Source organism: Heptranchias perlo, chromosome 7 (assembly GCF_035084215.1).
Source record: "Heptranchias perlo isolate sHepPer1 chromosome 7, sHepPer1.hap1, whole genome shotgun sequence".
Classification (NCBI taxonomy): Eukaryota; Metazoa; Chordata; class Chondrichthyes; order Hexanchiformes; family Hexanchidae; genus Heptranchias; species Heptranchias perlo.
In genome coordinates this window covers 93017497-93044213 of record NC_090331.1, presented here as the reverse complement: position 1 = coordinate 93044213, position 26717 = coordinate 93017497, and the positions used below count along the sequence as shown (strand labels likewise).

Sequence of the window (26717 nt, the reverse complement as noted above, 5' to 3'; positions counted from 1 at the left end):
ACCATCCTGGCATCTTTATGTATAGAAAAGGATTCCAATCTCTCAACGTCCAGCTTGTTTGCGACCACAGGCAGCGCATCAGGCAGGCCTGTGCCCGGTTTCCTGCAGTAGTCATGATTCATTCATTCTGCGCCACTCCTCTGTACCACCTTTATTCTAACCAGGCCGTCATGTCTCAGGCTTGCTACTGGACAACAAGGGGTATCCCCTTCAGACATGACTCATGACTCCTTTCAGAAACCCGGGCACAGCTGCAGGAGTGGCCTACAATGAGAGCCATGCCACCACCAGCAATATCAATGAGCAGACCGTCGACATGCTCAAGCAATGCTTCGGCTGCCTGGACTGATAAGGGGTGCTTTGCAGTACAGCCCTGACAGTGTAACCAAATTTGTAGTCATGTGTTGCATGCTGCATAACTTCACAATACTGAGGTAGCAGCCCTTACCCCCACCTGGGCAGCAGGAGGAGGAGACGGAAGAGCAGCACGAAGAGGAGGAAGAGTAGGAGCAACATCGACCACCAGTTCCCCTAGCTGCCAGATGTCTGAGAAAGCAACTCATTCAAGAGTGCTTCAAATGAACCATCCCTCCCTTCCCCAATACACCAAAGTCACCCAATTCTCATCAACATTGTCCTTACTACCATTATCCAATTCCATCTGTGTCCAATATTTAACAGAAATAATTAAGAATCACCCTTGTGCAAGCCCTTAGTGCCTGTCTTGTGTGCTTGTTTCCCTCTCCGAGTGCTCCTATGAAGTGTAATACCAGTGGCTGCAGCTTAGAAGGTGGGGAGCTGCTGAGCTTCCATTGAGAACACTTCAGATGGCCATGGTGGGCGACATCGAGCAGCTCTGGGCCTTGAGGGTCCGGCTACAGATTGAAGCATCTCGGCCTGAGCCGGGGTGGTCTGGCCCAGCTGGCTGTGTGGTACTAACAAGGACACTGGCGGAGTGGGTGGTGGGGAGCAGGCATGTTGTCATCCTGAGAGAGGTCAACAGCTGCCTTTCCCATGGAGTCAAGGCCACTCTCTTGGGACTGCGCTTCAGCACTCCTATGGCTCTGCGCGAGAACAGAGTACAGGAGTGATGTGACACTCTCTGTGAAGCCCCTGACAATGCTGGCCCCCCGAATCAAGATGGCAGCCATCTAAGCTTCCATGGCAGCATTGTGAACTACTATGGAAGCTGTCAAAGCTGCAAGCAAAGTCTCCATCATTGCAGGCGCCACTGTCGCTCCATGTTGGACAGAATGCACTCCATGCTCTGCACAAAGCACCAACACAAGTTGAAGCTGTACTCCTCCATGCTCAGAGCCATCACGCGCAGAATCACTGGTCGGCTGCCCAGCGCACATAGCATTACCTGGTACATGCCCACCAGCCTTCTTCGGTAGGCCGGGCCTTCAAAGTTTGCATCTGAGTCCCCTACAGCAGAACTAGTATGTGATCACGCCTTCTGGCAAACTGGCACCTGTGACATCCTAACCTCGTACCCCTGCTCCAGCTCTCTTGTGAAGACCCCTTCTCTAGCCTAGTCTCTAAAGTACACAGGGTGCCAGTCTCTGAGCTGGTGCTCAATAGAGTCAAATCGAGTACCGCTGCATCTTCAGGTAGGCTAGCCTCCTCTTCCTTAAGTGGCAGAGGAGCGTCCACATTTTCAGCATCTGAAATGAAGGAGAGGGACAGGGGTTAGTTTTTAATGTGAAAGGTGAGCAGAGAGAGATGAGTTGCTGCTGAATGCAGCTGTAGGTTGTCATGCAGAGTGTATTAGGTGAGACAGAAGAAGGGAAAAAGAGGGTAGGGTGGAGAAACCCTGTGCAACGTAACCTCCAGCATTGCCACTTGCCACTGTGATGACTCTACCTCTGCCCCTGATGGCCAGCACATTTTCTTCCACAGGGGAGAGAATGTGCAGGCAAGTTTGGCCTCCACTGGTAATGGCCTCTTGCCACATGTAGTGCGCGACTACAAGGAAGAAGGGAGTGTGTTAGTGACAGCCATGTTGAGCGTTTAGAGAATGTGCCTGTCGTGGTTGAATAGTTCATATGTTGTGTGGAAGATGTAAGATATGGGAAAGTGAGGGTTGCAATAGTAGTGAGAGTAGGAGGTACACTGTGTGTGTAGCAAGAGAAGGAGATGGAGTGGTGTAGTGCAGTGGTTGTAGGAGAGTGAAGGGAAGCGGGGGAGCATTGTGAGTTGTGAGGCCGTAAGTGGTGCAGGTGTGAGGAGAGAGTAATTGATGTGAGAGGTAGGATTCTTACCTTGACAACTCTGTTGAGGTCAATGAACTTTTTTCTGCATGTAGTAATGTCCTAGAAGCTAAGCTCCTGGCATCGACCTCCTCTGCGACCTCTTCCCACAGGTGGTGCAGGTGTTGCCTGGAGGGGGGACCAGGATCACTCTCTTCCTGTCAACAGCCTGGACCGGGGCCTCAAAAGCTGCATCAGGGAACCTGGGTGAAGCCCTCTTCTATCATTGGATGCCTTTCACATCATTCCCCTACTGTCTGTAGCCAGAGTGCACATCCTCTTTAAGAAGTTAAGTAGTACTGGTTGCCTTTAAGTGGTGTCAGTCAAGCCAACCCACCTCCAAATAGGCACGCAACCAATAAGTAGCCTGGGGAGATTTGGCAGCACCAGTTTCACATGTACCCTGCCCCCACATGCCTGTTTTCAGGCACTGTCAAATGTCTATGACGAAAAGGCATCCAACTTTTTCTTGAGCTTTCAGGAAATTTCCAAGATTCCAGAAAAATTTTACATCCACTGAAATCAATGACAATAGTACAATATTCCCAGTTGTGCCATTTTATATTAACACCAGCAGCGTGTGATTTTGTTGTAAGATTTGTGATTCTTTGTCGTCAAGTTTTTATCATGTAAATAGAAATGATTTGGAAAGGCAGCAAAACCTGCAAATAATAAATTAATCTCAAAGGGCATGTCAGAAAAGAACAAAAAATTGCTCATGTCAGACAAAAACATTTTGCTCAAACCTGGTTACAAAATACATTAGTCTTTAAAAAGATTATATCTGTCTAACAGACTTAACCCCAGTGGATGAGTGGGAATGGAATTAAACAAAATGCTAAAGACATTGGGCCCAATTTTATTATACGGTGCCAGCGCAAAGTCTTTTTTTCTGTATAAATCCTTTTTTTCTGTTTACATCCCTTTTCCTTATAACAATCCCTTTTGTGTCTCCCATTTCCTAGTCTCTCCACGCTGTATGCAATCTATCCCCAAGTAACACCAAAGACATGTTCATTGGCCTCTGCAAATGACATAAGAGTGACTATCACTCCTATTATACCTCTCCTTTTTGGGGAAGTACCTGGACTCGGCATGGTGCCTCTCACAGCAGCAACAAGGAACAATGGGGGATCAAACATGATTAAATAGAAGTTTTATTTTTCCTGTTAAAGGCAAAGGGTTGTTAAATGGATGTTAAATGAAGGTTTGATTTATTGAACCCTGTTGACTATTAACAATGTGACAGATACCATGCCCATGTGGTAACTTTTATGAATAACCAAAGGGAACTTAATAAATGTTTTCAAAATTATGAAAGTTTTTGAGAAGATAAACAGTGAAAGATTGTTTCCACTTATTGGTGAATTTGTAATAAGGGGGAATAGACCTAGAATTGTCAGCAAATAGAACAAAAGAGAATGTTGGAAGAAATGATTTCACACAGAAGGTTATTGGGACGTAGAATGCTTCGCCACAAGTGGCTACTGAGGCACTGACCATAACATAATTTGAAAGAGAACTGGCTAAGTATTTGGAAAGAAAGAACATAAAATAATGTAGGGAAAGGGCAAACAATGGGATTAGGGTAGATAGCTCCAGTTGAAGAGCTTGAACTGGCACAGGCACAATTCTGGCAAATAGCCTCCTTCTGTGCTATCATTTCTATGATTCTAGGACTTAATGCATAGATTGGGTTTGTTTTTTGCCCAGCTTAAAGTTTTCACCATCATGCTACAATTTTGTATGATGACTTACTCTGGGTCACTATTTCACTTAGCTGTAATATAGTTAGGCAATCTCAGTTGTTGCAATGTTACTGCACTGGCCCATCTACCATGAGGCAGACGTTCAAATTCTAGTCTCAAATGTAATTCACTTTCAGGCCTCCTGAGCATGGGAGTTGGGCCATGAAGGATCTTCTGGCCTGTTACCCAAGTAGCAGCTTTGGTAGGATCGATGGGTGTTGTCTCTGGCTGGGGAAGGAAGGGAAGGAAGGGAAAAAAGGAAAGAGATACATTACAAACATAGTTTTAATAAAAGTATTTGAATAGTTTCCTCCAGCATCGGTAATGGTTATTTAAGATTGCGTGTTTGGGTGTGGAAAATATTTCTTCCAACTTCCTCTTTTGTTCTATTTACTGATAATTCTGAGTCCAAGCCCCCTTATTACTATTTAATGTCATGCATATGGTAACCTCGGATTATTAATTGGTATCAAGTACCAAAGTTTTAGTCTTTGGTCACTAACCATAAATTTAAGGTGGTGCACTCAATAGCTATATAAACAGGGGTACCGATGGTAATCATTAAACATTAAGTGGAAATAAGCAATTTAATGTTAGCTGCATTTATAGTATTTATAGCTATGCTATACGTGTAGCTATACTGCACAATGCACCACAATACTACATGGGTAAATAATGCTCAATAGACAAAAATGTCATTACCCCACCTTCCCCAAACAATGGAAATCATGATGGGTACCAGAGGTACCCAATCTTTTTAAAGATGTATAAAAATATTATTTGAGAATGTCTTTATGAGGTCAATTATATTTAAACATACCTTTTTAAGCAGTTTAATAATGTGAAGTAAATGGGTGCAACATGCAACCTCCATAATCCTTACAGCTGTTTTATTTTAAAAAACAGAAATTATTTTATAAAGGTTAGAGCCACACGTGAAGTCTTAAAAGAAGCTGATTAAACAATTTAAATATTTGACCCTGACAAGGATCTCAGCACTGCAATTTGTAAGCACTGATCTCGGTGCATTTTTTTATGGTTTACTGACATTACTTCTCTAGAACTTCTGAATGAAACATGCCAATGCATTCATTAAAAAGACTAACAGTTAAGTGGTACTTGTAAATATATTTTGCAAATGAGCAAAACAATGAAATGGTACAATTGCTGACCTAGGTTTTGTGGATTTTACATCATCCTTTAATTGATAACTATCGCTGCTGCGATTTTCAAGGCAGCAGCATTCAGTTTGGCTAGCCACATTAAGTCTACTTTACAGCAGGTTAATTATTGAGTGCTCGATGATGTTAGATAATAATCTTAATTATGTCAGTATGTATGCAGTTTGTGTAACTAAAAAAACCTACAAGAATCTATTTAAGCACAATATCTACATTAATTATTGCACCACACTGGTGATATTTTTAAATTTAGCTGTTGGAAAAATGTATCTAAAGCTAAAAGTGGACCACAACTTTGGTTCCTTTCGAAGTACACATTTCTTATCTAGTGTACGATCAACTTTTCTTTTAGCTGCTTACCAGTGTGGCTCCGTTTATGTACCATTAGAACATTGGGCCCAATGCAAACCATCCCACAGATGTCACACTTCAGTTTACCATTCGGAAGTCGTATCCCTCCATCGGCTTGTATCTCCTGCCCTTGGTTGCTTTCAGTCATTCCGTTGCTTTCCACCACAGACTCCTCCATGGCGCTCATTTCCTCCTTGCTTCTGGCCCGGTCCTCCTGATTGAAAACCTTTCCATCATCCTCATCACTATGCATCTCTATCTTGATGGAGTTTGCTGCAAAACCAATAAAATGTTTTAAATAAAATGTGGTTACTCTACTGCTAGCTTATCAAACCCTAAGGGAAGGCCACCTTCTTTTTGTCTTATCCCAGTCCTTGGCTGACATCCAATTAGTAAACCCAGAATGCTGGAAATAGGCTTCACATGAATGAAGCATATTCAACATGTTTCAAACACACCTTATTATTAACAGTAAGCAACTGTCATTAGATACAGGCACAGCAGCTGAACTGTGTATTGTATGTTTTTTTAACCACTGTGTTGTGATCTATTATTACTTGTGTGTCACTGAGGCAGTGCTAGCCATTTGTTTTTGTAGATATTGTGGTGTGCAGTTTCCTGCACCTACCGTCTGGGACAGCTCTTGGTGCATGTCTCAGCGGAATGCGATTTCTGGAGTTATGTTCTAAGTACTTGCAACAGCACAAGCAGCCAGCCCATTTCCCCCTTGTACTCTGATAAAGATCTTTGTTTCATCCCACTAAAAAAACATACAACTTGTTTTTTCTTCATTTGTGCCTTAAAAGGAGCATTTCATTCTCATTTGATTTTGAAAACTTGTTCAATTTGTTTTTGGAAAAATAAGGTTCAGATTGCAATTCATCAATAGCAACAATTTTGTAATAATAAGACAAACAAAATGAATGTTCACCTTTTTGTCCATGTAATACTTGTTATGCCCCTAACTATATTACCATGTGAACAAAGACAGTCAGATATTTAGTTCAAGGTGACTTTGTACCACATCTGTGCACTGGACATAAAGGTCTTCCACCCACATAGAGCTGAAAGGATGGTTACAAACCCACATTTTATTCCTTTTTGTTGAGGGCACCTCATCTAATCCCTCTATTTCCCCTATTTTTTCTCCCAGTTCAGGTCTCACCAAACCCTTCAACTCCTATAGAATAAAGATTGAGTGGATGAGCAAATTGCCTTCAGCCTTCCATCAATGCTACCCTTCTGCCAGTTGGAAGAAGACCAGCAGCAGCAGACCAGTGATGTCTCTTCTAATTTTCCTCCAAACATGCAAGAAGGCACCTGAGTTCAGGAATTCAAGAATGAAGGGCAAATACAAACCTGCATTACTCTTGACATGTGTGCTGATGCTCCAATGCATTGCACCACCACAGACTCTGTGGTTACAAGATTACAGCTAAAATCTTTTGCAGTATAATGCGACAATCTAACAATAGACCCTCCCTTGCCAACTGTTGAAATTATCATACAGTCCATTCCAAAATGATTCTCCTGTCTGATTTTTTTATTCACAGTAATGAGCTTTCAAAGCACTTTGGCGTTCAACAAATGCAAAAATGAAAGGGGATAAAACAGAATACAACAAACTTAAATCTCTAGCTTTGTAGTATTTTTCAAATGATTAACAAAACGTACTCACAATCAAAGCAGCTTACTAGATATAATGTAACTAGCTCCATTAACCAGGTCATTGAAATGTGCTGATCAGAAGCAGATTTCTGACAGCTGAATGAAATTAACTTCTGGAGCACTGGATAGGTCAAACAAGTTGAGGCTAGTTCCCATTTTTTTCTACTGGAATACAATGCAAGAACTGGCATTTCAAGCATACCAATGAAATAAATGGGAATTCTGATACAGCTTGAATTGTATTGGATGGAAAGACTTATTAAGTTAAGAAACAACTTTTTGATTTTCAAACAGAGATTAATTGAACATCCATAGTGCTCCCAACTTCCAAAAAATCCAAAGTATTCTTTGCAATCTTCAGAATGTTACTGGTGAGCTGTGTGTCACCTAAATGTGATTTTCCCTAAAAGCCCATAGAGCAATGGAATGTGAAAGTATAAAGGTCAATATGATAGTGAGCGAAAGCTGCCATAATCAGCTGCAAAGTTATTTTTTTAAAAACAATGAACATATTTGTAATGAATACTTGAATATGAGCACATATCCATTTGACAGAGCAGAATGTCAGCCTTGGCTCGGTAGTAGCACTTTTTCCTGAGTGGGTTTAAGCCCCACTCCAGACACGTTTCATAATCTAGGCTGACACTTCAGGTAGTGCGTCCCAGACCTTAACAACACTCTGTGCGAAAACATTTCTCCTCATTTCCCCTCTAGTTCTTTTGCCAATTATTTTATTTCTATGACCTCTGGTTACCGACCCACTTGCCAGACGAAACAGTTTCTCCCTACTTGCTCTCTCAAAACCTCTCATAAGTTTGAATACCTCTATTAGGTCTCCCCTTAACCTTCTCTGTTCTAAGGAGAACAATCCTTTGGATGGACATTAAACCGCAGTCCCGTCTGCCCTCTCAGGTGGACATAATAGATACAATAGCACTATTCGAAGAAGAGCAGGGGAGTTCTCTCAGCATGTTGGCCAACATTTATCCCTCAACCAACATCACCAAAAACAGATTATCTGGTCATTTATCTCATTGCTGTTTGTAGGACCTTGCTGTGCAAATTGGCTGCCACGTTTCCCTACATTATTACACTTCAAAAGTACTTTGCGATATCTTGAGGTCATGAAAGGTGCTACATAAATGCAAGTTCTTCTTTCACAATGTCTAGTCTGGACCAAAGTGACTCAAACTATGTAAACACAAATTAATAACAGTGGCTTAATAATAATAGAAGTTTGTAAAAATAAAAGTTATTCACACAGCAGTACAAATACTGCTGTCGATATTGGATACTAGTGAACATGAGCTCTAGACTGTCTTCATTGGTTCAAAACAATATGTTATGGAGCAGCTATACTTGCTAAGTGGCAAAACAATTCCTGATAGGTGCAGTACAACCAACACAACCATTGAAAACAAGACCATTGAAAGTAAAATTTACAAGTTTTTAAAAGGTCAATTTGATCATTATTCTGTTTTTCTTTTGCACCCACTCAGACTCTAGACCGGGAAAAGGCTAGATATGGCAATAAAAAAGTGACTCTATACACTAAGTTCTTAATTTCAGCCATGCTGCAACGAGACATGGCAGTCGAGGTCAGATCATTCCCCTCCCCCCCAAAAAAAGATTAAGAGTGACTCCAGAGTCACATTGTAGAGTAACTTTGGCAGAGGCTAGGGAGCAGCTTTCCTGCAGATTCCTGTTTGCAAGGGAATCATTTATGATGCAATGAGACCTATATAGAGAGAAGAAATTACATAAAATGTTGGGGCAGGGACATAAGAGAAAAAGACAATAGCCAGGGTTGGTTCATTGCATAGATAATCCCGATTGGGGAAGAGAAGAAAGTATCTTAAAAGGGGGAATGAGAGAGTTATTTCAGATCAAAAATGCATTAATAAAAGGTGTAATTGAGGCAAATAGCATTGATACATTTAAGGGGAAGCGAGATAAACACATGAGGGAGAAATGAATAGAACATTATGCTGATAGGATTAGATGAAGAGGGGTGGGAGGAGGCTCGTGTGGAGCATAAACACTGACATAGACCAGTTGGGCCGAATAGCCTGTTTCTGTGCTGTAAACTCTATGTAATGCTATGTATATGTACTGCTACATTACAGTAACCTTTCTGAACAAGTCATGCTGTTGTCTTAAACAGGGAGTGAACAACAGCCTAAGGCTACCTACTGCAATCCCACCAGTCCATCTTCCTACTGCAGAAAATTAGTTTGTTTGTATGATGGACAAGTGAGATCAGCTAGTGTGTTTTTTAGCTTTAGTTTAAGTGACGTTCATTAGGGTCAAATAGGGTTTAGACTGTATTGCTAGGACCGTCAAATACAAAATGCAGAATATTATACCTAGGCTACTATAAGACTCTAGTATGTCCACAGTTGGAAGTAAATTATCCAGTTTTGGTCCCCACACATATAGAGAGATATCTAGGCTCTAGAGAAAGTACTGAGGAGGGCAATGATAATGATATCAGCTCTCAGAGCTCTCAGTTATAAGGATAAGCCCCAAGAGTTAGAGTTATTTACTCTGGACAAATGCAGGCTTAGGGAGGATACAACTGAGGTTTTCAAAATTTTAGAAGATTGGATGCATTCTGGTTAAATAGGGATGGTCGGTCAGACCTATGAAATCGGTAGGTAGAAAGCTAGGTTAGATGCCAGGAAGCATTTATTCTCTCAGCGCTATTTCATTGGGAATCTGACTGGTTCCTGAGAGGACAATTCCAGTTATGGGGGTAAGTTGCTAGTTAATTGTGATTATAAGGAGTCATGGACTTCTGTGGTCTTCTGGAATTTGCTCAATTCCATAGGGAGATGGAAAGAAATTTCCCACGGTTTTTCTGAATTTACCAATGGTTTCTTTCTGTGGTTTTTTGCCTCTCCCAGGAGAAAGTGTGGTAAGGGAACATAGGGGATGAGCAAATGGTGTAGAAGGTTGCAACATTTTGACTGGATGGGGCAGACTTGAGGGGCCTTATGGTCTTTTCTTGTTCTTCTCTTCATCCATTCATACGTAATGTCTGATGAATCCTACTGGCAAAGTCTAACACATGGAAATCACAGTCCTTTAATTCAAGCTGCACAACCGTGAAAAGCTAAAATCAGTTTGTATCCATAGTTCCAAGACACTAACTGAATGCTTTGAATGAATATGAAAGCTACAGCTGGTTACAAAACTGGACTTGTTTCAACCGTCTGTTGGGAATTGATAAGACAAAGAAAGACAGTGCAATTTTGAGTCACAGAAATGACAAGCACAAAGAGAAACATCATCACCAAGGCAATATATCACTGGACCATAAGTTAAATTAAACTAGAGCAAAACAAATAAAAATTTCACTTTCAACGGTTTGTTTGACCAGTTTATAAGATTACCTTATGGAAAAGAAAAGCTGGTAGGAATAATTGAAAGTAGTATTTGTCCGATTTTCTTTTAAAGCAAGGTTTTGAATGAGCGTATTTTGCTGTGTCCCAATCTGAGTGATATTTCCAGTTATCATTGTTAATATTACTTGCACTGAGTAGTATTTCTTTTAACCATTTCATTTGATAGTCACTTCAGCAATCCCCGTTAGTTAATTGCATCTACAAGAGCTTCCCTGATAAGATTGTGCTGTTTCTAAAAATAGTGGTAAAGCTATAGAAAACTTTTCAACAAAACAGTTAATGCAGTCAAACAGTAATAGGCAGCCAATCTTTTGAACATGCAAAAGTATGATTTTAATCAAATGGAAATATACCTGGAAATAAAGGGAACCCCCACGTGCTGACTTTGAACTGGAAACTTTACAAAGAAAATTTCCATTTATCTTCAGTTCTCAGTGCAAGTAGTATTAGCAATGATGACTGGAAAATCGCATCAAAAATCTGCACACTAAGATTTATTCATTTGTACAGAAGTTACATAGTTAAATTACCTTTGCATTAGTTACTGCATGAATTTAGTACACTAACTTTTTTTTTGATAGAACAAATTGTCATCTGATTTTGCATGATGTCAGTACTTGTCTGGTCATTTTATTTCATAAAATCATAGAAATTTCAGCACAAGAAGCCAACTTGTCTGTGCCAGTGCTAGCTCCACACGGGAGCGATCTACTCTGACTCTTGCCTCTTTCCCCATAACCAACAAATATTTTCCTCTTCAAGAGTTCATCTAATTCCCTCATAAATGTTATGATTGCCTAGGGTTCAACAGCCACAATTTTATATATTCTATATTCCAATAATGCTCGAATGAAAAAATTTTGACTAGCCTTTCCCTTTGTGTTTTTAGTATTGATCCTAAATGTATGCCCCTTTGCTAACATTCTCAACAAAAGTTTATTTTTTGAAAAGTAAGTTAAAAATGTGAATAAAATGGTAATTATTTTTAAATTTGTGAACTTCACACATGGAGACCTCAACAACATACCATAATTTATGAAATATATGTGAATTCAACGTCTACCTACCGAATCATTTTAACCCAGGAAAAAGTTGTCTTTAACAAATAGGTGTCAAGATTATGAATGTACATAAATGTGGAAAGTAAAGGCTATCTATTATAAATTCTTTAATAATTAGAAACAAACATTTGAATCAGTTACTGAATAATAATAATACGATAAACATAACTTGTTTCTAGGTGATGTGATACCACAATCTGACAGTAGGGCTGGGAAATCTATTTGGTGGGGCAGGGCATCTAACGGCATCTGCCGTTAGTTAGACTTGCCCTTGTACGTTTAGGTTTTTTAATTTTCTGCGTGGCAAGTTGCTGAAAATGCGAGCTAATAACGTCGCAGCGAGGGAAACAGGGGCATCGCGGACCTGAGTGAACAGGGCAAGCAACTGTGTATCTTCTTAACCAATCAGATTGAAGGATTGTGAAATCAACAGCACAAGGACTGAGAAGGAAGTATAAATTCGAATGGGTGAATTCAATGTCAAATCAGGTACAGAGATAGAAATAAAGAGAGGGAAAGAGAGATTGGATTCAGAGAGAAAAAAGTGACAGAAAGGAAAAGTAAAAATTTTTTTTTACATTTTTAAAATCTCCAACAAGAATTAAAACCTGATGGAATGAGACTCCACGCTTGTAATAGTTAATTTTCAATGCCAGAGAGGTTGACTGACAGTAATTAACACTTATCACGTCGTTAAAAGGGTACTTAGACTGAAATGGACGAGATTTAACTCTGTGTGGAGAGTTTAGTTCATATCTACCAGGCAAATACAGGAACTTCACGCTGTTCAATGCATTTCAATGGTGAGGCAGACAATACGATGCTGTTTTTCCGAAGCTAACGGCGGAGCAGCGCTCTCGGACAGCAACTTTTAGATTTCTGCGTTTAACTGTGCATCTGACCTCTCCTGAAGTTGCTGTGCGATTTGCGCTCAAATAACGGTGAGCGCCATTAGCCTCATCATTATTTTGACAGCAAATTATGGCCTATAGTGTTCCAAACAGTTGTGTATCATTCAGGATACAATTGTTATCAAGTATACTGTACTAAGGCTATGTACATTTAAATGCTTTTCTATGGCTTTCATCTTCCTGTACTTGGTATTAATTGCAATTTAGTGTATATTGAGGTGCTTGCCACATGTTCAAATTAAGTTTTTCCCTTGTTAATTGTTCATCTGTTTTCAAATGCAAGGCTAAAATCTTACATTCAAAGGCTAGCAATAACAGTTATATAAAATTTAAAGTAAATTGACACCTAAATTAGCATTTTAGTTAGCAATTATGCCAAGCTCAAAAGCAATCCAAACAAACCATCCCAAATAATATGCCTCTGCCAGTTTTAAAACCTGTCAATATCAATCAAGTGTCAAGATAATGCTCATTAAGACTTATAGAACCATAGAATCATGGAATGATACAGCACAGAAGGAGGTCATTCGGCCCATCGTGTCTGTGCCGGCTCTTTAAAAGAGCTATCCAATTAGTCCCACTCCTCTGCCCTTTCCCCATAGCCCTGCCAATTTTTTCCCTTCAATATTTATCCAATTCCCTTTTGAATTCTTCCACTACACTTTCAGGCAGTGCATTCCAGATCATAACAACTCGCTGCGTAAAAAAAATTCTCATCATCTCGTTTCTGGTTCTTTTGACAATTACCTTAATTCTGTGTCCTTTGGTTACTGACTCTTCTGCCACTGGAAACAATTGCTCCTTATTTATTCTATCAAAACACTTCATGATTTTGAACACCTTTATTGAATCTCCCTTTGACCTTCTCTGCTCCAAGGAGAACAATCCCAGCTTCTCCAGTCTCTCTGAATAACTGAAGTCCCTCATCCCTGGTACCATTCTAGTAAATCTCCTTTGCAATCTCTCTAAGACCTTGACATCCTTCCTAATGTGTGGTGCCCAGACTTGGACACAATATTCCAGCTGAATCATTTCTGCATCATTTAAATTGTGTCAATTAACAAGCATGTTATAGAATCATAGAAAGGTTACAGCACGGAAGGAGGCCATTTGGCCCATCGAGTCCGTGCCAGCTCTATGCAAGAACAATCCAGCTAGTCCCACTCCCCTGCCTTATCCCTGTCGCCCTGCAAATTTTTCCTGTCAAGTACTTATCCAGTTCCCTTTTGAAAGCCATGATTGAATCTGCCTCCACCACCAACCCCCACCCCCCCCAACACCCCCGGCAGTGCATTCCAGATCCTAACAACTCGCTGCATAAAAAAGTTTTTCCTCATGTCACCTTTGGTTCTTTTGCCAATCACCTTAAATCTATGTCCTCTGGTTCTTGACCCTTCTGCCAATGGCAACAGCTTATCTCTATCTATTCTGTCTAGACCCTTCATGATTTTAAATACCTCTATCAAATCTCCTCTCAACCTTCTCTGTTCCAAGGAGAACAACCCCAGCTTCTCCAGTCTATCCACGTAACTAAAGTCCCTCAAACCTGGAATCATTCTAGCAAATCTCTTCTGCACCCTTTTTAAGGCCTTCACATCTTTCCTAAAGTGCAGTGCCCAGAACTGGACACAATATTCCAGTTGTGGTCGAACCAGTGTTTTATAAAGGTTCATCATGACTTCCTTGCTTTTGTACTCTATGCATCTATTTATAAAGCCCAGGATCCTGTATGCTTTTTTAACTGCTTTCTCAACCTGCCCTGCCACTTTTAACGATTTGTGCACATATATCTCCAGTTATACAGTATTGTGGTGGTTAAATTACTGGACTAGTATTCCAGAGGCTTGGAATAATAATCCAGAAAACGTGAGTTCAGATCCCACCATGGCAGTTTGAGAATTTGAATTCAGTTTAAAAAATCTGGGAAATAAAAAGCTAGTATCAGTAAAAGGGACCACGAAGCTGTCAGATTGTCATAAAAAGCCAACTTGTTCACTAATATCCTTCAGGGAAGTAAACCAGCCATCCTCATCCGGTATATATGTGACTTTAGTCCCACATCAACGTGGTTGACTCTTAACTATCCTCTGAAGTGGTCTAGCAAGCCACTCAGTTGTAATAAGCCCCTACCAAGAAGATGGCCTACCACCAACTTCTCAGGGCAATTGGGGATGGGCAATAAACACCCACATCCCATAAATGAATAAAGAAAAAAAAGTTGCAGACTTTGAAACGAATTGAACAAGTTAACTCCATCTTGTAATAAGCGCATGGTACTCTCTTGTTCTGAATTTGCATAAAAGACCAACCTACGTATTACAGCGCTGTCTTGCAACATTATTTAAAATCATTCCACACTTCTCCAAACATTTACACCCAATGGTAAGCATGGTACCCAACATCAATGTGACATAAGGCATTTTACATACTGATATAACAAAAATTCTATGTTTCCTTCATGTAATCTCATCATTTCCCTTTTTTAAATGTTCACTGTAATAATTGTAATCAAGCAAAAGATAAAAAGAAAAACTGTGAATGATGTGAATCTAAAACAAAGCTAGATGGTGCTAGAAATGCACTGCAAGTCTGTCACCATTTAAAAGTGAAAAGACAGGTTAACAGTTCGGGTGGGGAACCATTGACAGAACTGGTGAAGGATCTCCACCTGAAATGTAAGCAGCTCTAAGAAGAAAGGCAGATTAATGTTTCAGATGGAGACCCTTCGCCTGTATGAACAAAGTGTCTCCACCTGAAACATTTCTTTTCTTTTTTGGCTGCTAATAGATCTGTATTTCCACCATCTTTCGGATGAGATGTTAAACTGAGACCCTCTCAGGTGGATGTAAAAGATCCCATGGCACTATTTTGAAGACGAGCAGAGGAGTTCCCCTGGTGTCCTGGCCAATATTTATCCCTCAACCACCATCACTAAAAAAGCAGATTATCTGGTCATTATCACATTGCTGTTTGTGGGACCTTGCTGTGCACAAATTGGCTGCAGCATTTCCTACATTGCAACAGTAACTATACTTCAAAAAGGACTTCATTGGCTGTAAAGCGCTTTGGGACGTCCTGAGGTCGTGAAATGGATGCAAGTTCTTTTTTTTAAACTACAATCAAACTATTATCCCCAAATTACTGTATAATAGTTAGGAAATAGTGTGATTTTTATTTTAATTAAGCCAATGACTCTGACAGATGCAAAAAAAACTGATTATAGCTAGAACTCCACAGATCTTAATTGAAGTGCTGACTAAAATTAAGACATTTTTCTTTAATTTGAGGCAGTCATTGCTTCAATTAGGATGGTAGTTTTCTAAGGAAACAATTAAAGTTAAATGGAAATTCTTCTGGAGAAACTATCTGATTTAAATGTTCAAAATAACTAATGTGCTATAAAGTTATATCAAATAACCATCAAATAATCTGTCTGTTGTACAGAGAGTAGTCCTTTCTGTATAAACATATCTATTTTTTAAAGGATAAACATACATGTGTAGTTGGTGGAGAAGATTGGCAATCAAAAGGTTAAACAACACTGTTTTGACAAAAGCTCCAAGGCTGAGACAAACCCACTTTCTTCCACCCCATTCCTGTAACAAACTTGTTGCCAGTCCTGTCTGCACCGTCCTCACTCTCCCAATAATACTTGGCCTTGAGCCATAGGTGTCAGCTTACGCACAGGATAAAAAGGGATCATTTTTAAGGGCAGATTTCCCCCCCCACCCACCGAAAATATAAGTTACATTGTGTAGTACCACACTGCACTCCCTGCTGTTCCCAACCCCATTTCCATAGACAGTAATCATAAGTCAACAGTAAGAAATAATATACAATACTATCACGTTCTAAAAAGAAACAGCAGGTTTCATTCCCAATTCATTCTGTTCTGGCAACTGCAGTAGAAATATAGTAACATAGTTTGTCCCATGAGATTCAAATGAGATTAACAGTAAAAGTATTAAAAAAGTAACCAAAGACATGGAGAAACCTGTATTAAGAAAGCTACTGTAAAAGTACCAGAATTAATACTACTTTTCTATTCTAAAATGTCAAAAGAAACCATGTACAGCAGGGAAAACAGGGATCTCCACATTCTTTAAATATTTCATCCCAAAAAGCTTTGTTCATGTCCATACTAACCCCAAACAATTTGCAATATGATTAACAGCAAAGGCATCTCATTCCTCAGTGCACCCCACCTGATATTAAGCACTGCTAATGAATAGTCAGTATGCAGCAAATATTTTCCAAACCATTTTTACAATTTTCTAGTACATGATAGAATATGTTCAAATTCAACTTTTGCCTCTATTATAACTTTCTTTTAGGCCACGTCCAAAATCGCGGTGCCTACCAGCATAAACTGCAGTGGACCATCCAAGAAAGTTAAAATCTACTCCTTTTCAATAGGTGCAAGATTTTCCATTAAGCTTTCTTTTATCCCAAGAGAAAAATCATATGTTCTTAAAATTTAGATAGAAGTGTAAAGGAATTACTGAAATTGTACACAGAAAGTAATTTTCAAAAGCTCAAAAATACATTCAAGGTGTTCAATGACTTTCTCTCACTCCAGCTAAACTTCATAAATTTTAAATATTGAAGTAAAAACGATTCAAATTACATATCTTTTACTTAAAACAGATATTCTTTTCAAGTCTTGTTAATTTTAGAAGTAAGCCAGTTCACATCAAAGGAGCAAACAGCTTCTATCTTTGAATGTATGATTTGCATTGATCTTCCAAATTACTATTATGCCTGTGAATGCCATAATCCATATTTGCATCAGCTGCATGGAGCACCTGCTTATATTTTAAAACTAGGTTTAGTAACCTGTAACATACCTAATTTTAGCCAAAATTACAGTAGCAACTTGTGTAATCTATGAACAACAGACAGCATCTGCCATCTTTCTTTGGTAGAGAGCAATGTAGCAGTCAACTCTTCTGGCAACTAAGTTTTACATCAGTTGGTAACATTCATAACCACAGAATACTTCCTAAGCACGCAGAAGTATTTTCTGAGTCCAGCATTCTGACAAATGGAACAAACCACACCAGGGAACAAAGACTACAAATCAAAAATACTTCTGATATGATTATTATTTACTATAGCAACTTTTCTGTGACTTACTGTAAATTAGATAGTGTAGAAATTAAGACAGAAAATAAAATACAAGGTTCTATAAGGTACCAAGACTGACTAAAGTGGTTTCATGTGCAACAAATTACATAGCTATTTTTGGAAATTCTACTTCTATTTACTATCTATATTTATACTAAAATCCTCAATGTAATCAAGTTCTCTCTCAGATAATTGTGAAAAATTAATTAATAATTTTAAGAAATTCTAAACCAATTATTTATTCTTCAAAAACATCTATTTAATACATATAAAACCTCATAAGAACATAAACAGTTGCGAAACTAAACCCAAATAAATCATACCTGGCAAGGATAAACATAAATTTCCAAATCCATATGTTCCATAATTTAAACCACTAAGTAGGTCCATATTTACGAGTATTAAACAGGCTTTGCCGAGTTTCTGTTCAGAGAGTTGAGTGTATTTTATGCTGTGGCAACGGAACCAGCAGGTTCGGAGAGTTCTGCTGGTGCAGAGTAGACACTAGCACAAAAATAAAAAAAGATACTTACTGTTTGTCATGTGACTCAGGGAGGTGTATTGGCCATTGGGCGTGCTTGTGGTGGGGACCACCACCCTTGAATGCTCCATCTTGGGAGAGAAGTCATCACTACCTGTTCCAATGAAAAGGTCAGTCATCACACAGTAGTTAATAAAGCATAGTTTTTGTTTCCAATAAATAATTCTTCTTGTGCAAAGTGAGTTAGTCTTCTTCTAAGGGTTAACTTAAATATGATATAAAGCTACAGTGCATTAGCCAGAAGGAAAAGAGTGATTTATCTTGGGGAATTTACTGTGCATCCTGCTTTAAAAGCATATTTTATTTAAAAAGTTCACTTCCTTTGGTTATTATAAAGTCAAAGAACAGCACTAGATTTTAAAAAGCAGCATTTGAAATTAAATGAGCACATAGAGAACTGTTATCTGCAAGAATTTTTACAACTTTAAGTTCAAAATATTTCTTGATCATTAGTTTTAAAACTCACCACCAACAGTGATAGGCCCATCAGTTGCCTCTGTTTCCATATTCAAAGTGCAGTGCTGTAAGAAAAATTGACAGAAAATGTCATGCCGGATGTCTATTCGTCACCGAAATGTGCTAACGATAATTAAAAGACACCTGTGATTGTGGAACCCTATCTTTGCACTGATGTTACACCTACTATGTGGTGTGGTGATAGTTGCACTATATGACTACAACTTCCAGAGGCTGAAGGTTGTTTTTAAAGGCATTTTAAAAATTGCAGTATTGTTTGACTATGTAAAACAATCCTAGCTCTAAATACTGTGTGCATCATCTGAAGTAAATTACTGTGGCATATTTCCTGGTTTTGTTACTGTTATGGACAGTCCTGGATTATGGCAGTGTCAAGCATCCTACTTACAAGGATGCATGGAGTGACCGCAAACTTTGTTAGAAGTCAGTACAGCAACTAACTAGAAGTTTCAAAGAACATATTTCCACTGACATTTCTTCAGCCTAACAAGATGGGTTGCTGGCCAGTTCCTGGTAACGTGTTATCATAAAATTATCTACATCAGTCATATTAAAACATATCTTTTCAACCTTTTTCAGTTACTGTAATTCCTTTAACCTATTACTGTGAATTAATCATATGACATTCATTGGTAATTGAAACAATCTAAACTTCTGGCTTATGTAATTACCATATTTTTGTACATACCACTAAAACTGCGCTAATAAATTTACAAATCATTGAAAGTCAAGCAAAACGATATCTATTGAGAAGGGTAAACATCAGCCCAGAGATCAAGCAATTCTTGACGCCCAATGCAATAATACTCTTTATATCTGTCCTGAGAGATTGAATAGCATTGAGACTATGGGTGAGATTCTCTGAGGCACGGTTACTTTTTTTTTCCAGGAGTATGGGCTAATTTCACGAACGGTGCGGCACTAGGAGTCAACTGCTGCGGATTAATCTGAATCAATTTCTATTGATCTCAAATATTTTTAGCCATGACGACAGGAACGTTGCATTACTTACTGGAATAGGGTTATTTCTCCACTTGCCTCCAGCTACTTCCCTGAAAAGTGTGAATTCTATGTTCCTCTTTTTGTTGTGTTTTACAGTGGAGTCAGATATACTATTTACAGTCACAAATACCGTGGAATAAATCTTACCCAGCGACAATCTACGACCCAAACCAATTACTAGGTATCTACAAATAACATTTTTTTTAAAAACCAATGCGATATTTGCATAGAACCAAAATGTACATTAGTTCTAATATCACCATTAAAATACACGTACAACAAAATCAGCCGAATCGAACCCAGCTCCTCCGAGTAAAAGCTGAAACCTGCGTCAGGCACACTGCAACAAACAGGAAGAAAAGTCCCACCAACAAAAATGGTTAAAATACACACTACAGCCCTGTTTACGTTTGTTCACGCCAGCATTTCCCTCATTCCAGCCTACAGATCTGATGAAAAGCGTCAAAGTCAAGCGACTGTCAGTTCTTACTGGTGTTGAGGATAAAAATGGCAAGGTATGGAACGGGTGTTGGAAAAGTGTTCAGGAATGTTAGCGTACAGTACTTCGGGAGAGAAAGAGGTCAGCGCCACGGCAATGCGATTAACAAAAAAAACTTGATACACCGGTTCCTAAGGAATCGACGAGAGAGAGAGGGAGACGAACAGGCTTTTAGATTCAGGCCAAGTTACCAGGATTGTTTAAATGGCCCGTGGCAAAATATTCTTTCTTTCAGTGGTTTGTGACAAGTGCTGAGAAAAAAAACACATTTCCATTGGCACTGACAATATCAATCAGGTATGAGCAAGAAGGTCATGGGTGATAATGCCAGTGATCACGCTAGGCTCTTAATTCATTCATATTTACTGTACAATGATACTTTAACAACTGTGAGTGCATGATATGCGTGCGATTGCTATCAACACGAATCCTGACACTAGCCCAGCCACCGTATGAATACGAGGGGAATTTGTTTGGGGCTGCAACAAGTCATTAGGTCTGTACAGTATATGTGCAGGCACTTAACTTTCTTTTTTAAAATCTCCGCTGAATCAAACTGATCTGATTCGCTTTTCTGACTGGTGCAGAAGTAAGCCTTGTGATTACCTCAGTGATGGGCCACGGTCAAACAAATCCATCACCATTCTCTTTAGTATTGCACAGAGGCGAGCTGCTGGATGTGAAACGCTGCTAATCCAGCAGCCACTTCCTCCATCTTCGCCGTGGTAGTATGGGAGTGTGTCAAGCTCCGAGAAACCGAACCGCGCCGTTCTGCCTCTCGGCGATCGACTAGAGCAAAGATGCACTTCAGTCGACACAAGGGAAACACCAAAGATAAGAACCACACAGAAATCCGGCCAATCATTATGGCACATAAAGCTCCTTTTTTTGCAGTCTACTACACAAACCTGTCGCTAATAATACTGGCAACACGCCAACTATTAATATGCAATAAATCATGAATGCATTGACAATGAGTGTTAAATTGTGGATATTATTTTGAACCAATATTAATAAACTTATCCAGGCAATTTACCAATGTATACAAAAAGAATCAGACGATTCACTTTGGGTACACCAACAGCGTTCCTTTGCTAATAATGAATTGCACTGTAATTGGTTATAGGCCATTTTTCAAATAGTTACACTTGTCAACTTTAAAAATTTTAATTCATTTAATTAAAGAACTCTCTACATATTAGCCCATTTGAGCAGTTAGATCAAAGAGTGCTACCTAGTTGATGTTAAATGCGGTAGAGATAGATGATCCAAGGAAATACAGTATTACGGTTTATTATTAGCAGACTCAATGATTTAAGTGACTAAGTCCATTTTTTAATTACACGGGACTGGTGATTTTTACAGTCTGGGGATGGCATTTCACCATCACCTTTACAGTTAGGGTCTCTGGTGACTGAATAAGTGACATTCTGTTTCGTAACACTGGATTCTAGGATTTTTACCAGTGTTTTGTAGATTGAATTTTGCGATTCTGCCCATTTTTTAAAAACAGTGACCTTGATGATAGCCACAGGACAGTGATCTGATGATGCATCATTTCAAAAAAATCCTGAACACTAATCATATATGTCTTTTACATCACTGATATCTTGCACATTTTATTTCACTCATATAAAGTCACTCTAATTTGTAATATGGGATTCACTGCTGGGCATATTTCAACTATTTTAAATTCAGTGATTTCTTTAAATCTTCAGTGAACCACAACCTTTAAAAATGTTTTAATGATCATTTGACAATCGTATGTACATTTTGACGATTGTACACCCCCCACCACATCCGGTCTCCGTGTTCTAGTTTTCCCCTATGTCTCTGTATCACATTTCATCCACAGTAGGCTTAATCTAATCCACAAGGACATTATCTGGGTTCAGCTGGTCAATAATATTTTCAGATGATACACTGGAGAAAGCAGCCGGCTTTATGTAGTTTTTTTTAAATACTTGATGAATTTCACACTTCTCAGAGTTGACACCAGTTTCTTGATTTATGCATGCCAAAAGAGAACAAGGAGCGGACAAATACACTGATTAGGCATACCACTCTTTACAAGGTACTTCGTTTAAAAAAAGTACCAAATAAGTTGTCCCCCACGTTAACTTTAATGTGGAGAACCAGTCTGTTTGTCATCAACTGAAATCTACAAGTGATCTAATCTCTACTCAGAAGGAACATAAATAAAGTTCGTCAGCAAAGTAGTATTATTTCAGTTCCACAGAGAACAGCGAATGCTTCAAATGATGCGAAGGACACATATATGCTGTAGCATTTAGGGTTAAAAAGCAAAATTCTTGGACATTTACGCACTCACATGGGTAATGTTTCATGTTTAGTTTCGATTGTTGAAAGATTTTATTAATTTGTTCAATCACAACTGATAGGAACCTATAATGTGGCTTTCCAGTTTTATCCCGGAGAATAGTTATTATCCTACAACTATGAGCTAAATGTCTTCAAATAGTTTCCATATTGGAGAAAGCGGCCGGCTTTATGTAGTTTTTAAAAAATACTTGATGAATTACACACTTCTCAGAGTTGACACCAGTTTCTTGATTTATGCATGCCAAAAGGGAACAAGGAGCGGACAAATATAAGTGAACGTGAATCTGTCATCTATATGTCTTCTTAAGTCACGTTTATCTTTTCATTGAGAAGCAATTCCTACACACGGTGCTCGTTTACGTCATCGTTATAATAGCCTGTACTTTCTGCAATTTACCTCCAGATTCTTTCAATTACATTTGTTCTGGACAACGAGAATACATACTGGAGTATAAAGTCACCGAGCGTTTCTCGTGTATTTTTAATACACACATCCTCTCCTTCCAAAATCCATTTGTGGAGCTTGGACTGACTGAAAAATTACAAATGGTTAGTTTTGGTCCCTTATAATCAGGTAACAGACTAGAAGTTGATATAAGGTCAAAGTTTATCAACAAACTCTTTATACACGCTAATAAATTGCCAGTGGCATTGCCCAGTGAAGTTTTATATACACAAGTTGGCCACCCAGGTGGGAGGCACAACAACAACAACTTGCATTTATACAGCACCTTTAGCGTAGTAAAACATCTCAAGCAGCTTCACAGGAGGGTTATCAAACAAAATTTAACACCAGCTACATAAGGAGATATTAGGTCAGGTGACCAAAAGCTTGGTCAAAGAAATAGGCTTTAAGGAGAGTCTTTAATGAGGAGAGCAAGGTAGAAATGCAAAGAGGTTTAGGGAGGGAGTTCCAGAGCTTAGGGCCTAAGCAGCTGAAGGAGCGGCTGCCAATGGTGGAGCTATGAAAATCGGGGATGCACAAGAGACCAGAAATGGAGGAGTGCAGAGATCGCGGAGAGTTGTAGGGCTGAAGGAGGTTACAGAGATAGGGAGGGGCGAGGCCATGGAGGGATTTGTAAACAAGGATGAGAATTTTAAAATTGAGGCATTGCCGGATCGAGAGCCAATGTAGGACAGCGAGCACAGGGGATGGGAGAACGGAGTTTTGGACGAGTTCAAGTTTAAGGAGGATGCCAGGTGGGAGGCTGGCCAGGAGAGCATTAGAATAGTCACACTTCAGAAACTGTCTCCACAGTGCCACCTACTAGCTGCAGCCTCCAACTACATGGCTACAGACAACTGTTTACATGCAATATTTCAATTCTGTGCCTCCATAGACAGTTTCAATGTTAAGTATTGACATAAAAGCCTGACCAAAATCGGGACAACAGGAAGTTGGACACAAAATGTGCACATACACAAGGGGGTAGAGTTTCCGTTCGTTTACACCAGTAATATCAGCACAATCCGGATGGAACCGGCTGAACCAGCAAAAAAGATTGGGGAATTTTAAACATAAGTGAGTTACACCCAAAACCACTTACTTAAGAGTTTTCCACGATCTTTTACGCTTGTTTAAGATTCAATTTGACTGGATCAGGCCCCGCCCACAAAACTGGCCACGCCCCCAGGTCGAGTTTGCGAGTTTCCATCGATTACACTGGTTAGGGAAGGCTCTTCAAATTGCGCTGATTTTCTTAGGCGCACAGGCATTAGTACATCGAGATACATCGAAACTACAGCACAGAATCAGGCCATTCGATGTTTATGCTCCACACAAGCCTCCTTCCTCCCTACTTCATCTAACCCTATCAGCATACCCTTCTATTCCTTTCTCCCTCATGAGCTAATCTAGCTTCCCCTTAAATCTATACGATTTGCCTCAAGTAGGCATGTTTTAAAAGTTTTTACATATCAAAAAATATTTAATTTACTAAGAAACTGACTAGTGTACATCAATGAAACCAGTAAATGGTACAGTGCAGTTTTTTAAGTCATTTTCTGTGATTTAAAATCAGGTTACTCACAGGTGGAGGTCTAGACACTCTTATTGAAAATGATTATTTTTTGCAATAAACCCATTTTCAGCTGCATTAATAAAACTGCACCAGGTTACCACTCTTAAAAGCATCAATAAATATTTTTTAATGCAAAGAAAAAAATATAAATGATTACATTTTATTACGGTGCCCGATTGCACTGATTCATGGAAGATTTTACATTTGTGATTACGCAAATGCATTTTAGCGGAAACTTGAACTGCAACCTAACTAGCACAATTTCAGGCACACTTTGGGCTTAATTTATCGATTGCACCCAAAGCGGAAACTCTACCCCCTGATTTTTAATATTACTTACAAACACGCACACACAAACCAATGTCCAATGCCAAGGTCAAGTGTAATCTTCAGGTGAAGCAGGGTTAGAGGATGAGGAATAATTGGGTCAGGGTGTGTCGATGTACCAGTCACCATTTTGAACTCATACATTCTGTCTGTCTATGAACATACAAACAATGATGTACAGGAAAAGATCCTCTAGTCCATCCAGCCTGTCCCACACAATTTTGATACCTTGTATGTTTGCATAATACTTTGATCTTATATTATTTATAGTTAAATAGCAAAAATAATAGCAATTTGAGAAGCAGAGAAGTAGAATTGAATGAAGCATAGGAGTTTCTCTGGAGTACAGGCTGGAAGATGCAAAACTGATACATTATAGTGCCACCACTGGCTGGAGTGTGCAATTATAGTGGGATTACGTTACATGGGCAGTTTCCAATATAAGTGGGGTATCGAATTTATAATGGGACAAGTTGACAAAAGGAATGTTTTTAAGACATAATACAATTTTATTATATATATACATATATATGAGAGAGCAAGACAGGTAGAGTATAAAAGGAAATATAAGGGAATAGTAAGGGCTGGTAAGAGTCTAAATGTGGACAATGAAAGTATGGCAGATAAATTAAATTAATATTTTGCATCAGTATTTACAAATGATGGTGGAAGTAAGAGTGCAGATGTACAGGAGGAAATGGAACAATTGTTAGAAATAACTGTAGAAAAGGAATTGCTTTTGAAAGAATTGGCAAAACTCAAGATGGATAAGTCACTGGGTCCTGATGGCATGCACACTATACTGTTGAAGGAAATCAGAGAGGAGATAACAAAGGCTCTGGTCACAATTTCTCAATCCTCCTTAAATATGTAAATTGTGTCATGGGACTAGTGAGTAGCAAATGTAACACCATTGTTTAAGAAGGGAGATAAGGATAAATTGAGTAACTATAGACCAGTTAGTATAACATCAGTTGTGGACTAACCTTTAGAATCTATAATTCAAGATCAAATTAGTGGACATTTAGAAATGCATGTATTAATCAAGGACAGCCAGCAAGAATTTATTAAAGGCAAGTTGTTTTTGACAAGTTTTATAATTGTCTTTGAAGAAGTGACTGATTAAATAAAGGGAAAGGCAGCAGATATAGTGTAGATGGATTTTCAGAAGGCATTCAAAAAGATATCTGACAAAAGGCTTGTTAGAAAAATTCAAGCATATGATCTAAGAGGAAATGTAGCAGGATGGTTAGAAAGTTGTTTGATGGACAGAAAATAAAGAGTAAATGGGTGTTGTTCAGGCTGGAGAAGGATTGGAAGTGGTGTACCCCAGGGGTCAGTGCTGAGTTCACTTTTGTTCAGTATATATAGATGATTTGGACTTGTATATAGGAATCACAATCTCAATATTTGCTGGACACAAAAGTGGGAGATTTGGCAAACAGTGAGGAGGACTGTAAAAGACTTCAGGAAGACATAAACAGGCTGGCAGAATGGGCAGACAGGTTTATATTTTAAGAGAAAAAAAAACAAGAAATGGAAGTATACACTTAATGGAAAGACACTGAAGAGCATGGATGAACAGAGAGACCCAGGGGTTCAAATACATAATTCCCTGAAAGTACAAGCCATGAAAAAGGCCAATAGAATTTTGAGATTTATAAATAGAGGAATACAAAAGTAAAGTACTGTGTGCAGTTTTGGGCATCCCATTGGAGAGCCAGTGAGGTGGGGTCATCAATTTAAAACTGTCACTAAAAGAGTGAGGGGGGGTTAGGAGAAATTTATTTACACAGTGAGT

General features: G+C 39.0%; 1 protein-coding gene across 6 annotated transcripts in view; it reads right to left on the bottom strand.

Moving 5' to 3' along the window:
* The window catches only part of ikzf2 (IKAROS family zinc finger 2), a 195111-nt gene that overhangs the window by 69508 nt on the left and 98886 nt on the right, over window positions 1-26717 (bottom strand). For 3 of the 6 annotated variants that reach the window (XM_067988114.1, XM_067988116.1, XM_067988118.1), the window contains exons 4-6: window positions 18714-18768; window positions 18240-18341; window positions 5542-5805 (exon numbers count right to left, since the gene is read on the bottom strand). In XM_067988114.1, coding sequence (XP_067844215.1) covers window positions 5542-5805; window positions 18240-18341; window positions 18714-18768 — 421 coding nt within the window. Of the gene's footprint in view, window positions 1-5541; window positions 5806-18029; window positions 18185-18239; window positions 18342-18713; window positions 18769-20831; window positions 21002-26717 lie in introns of those variants that run through there. The other 3 variants (XM_067988119.1, XM_067988117.1, XM_067988120.1) reach the window with 3 other exon arrangements.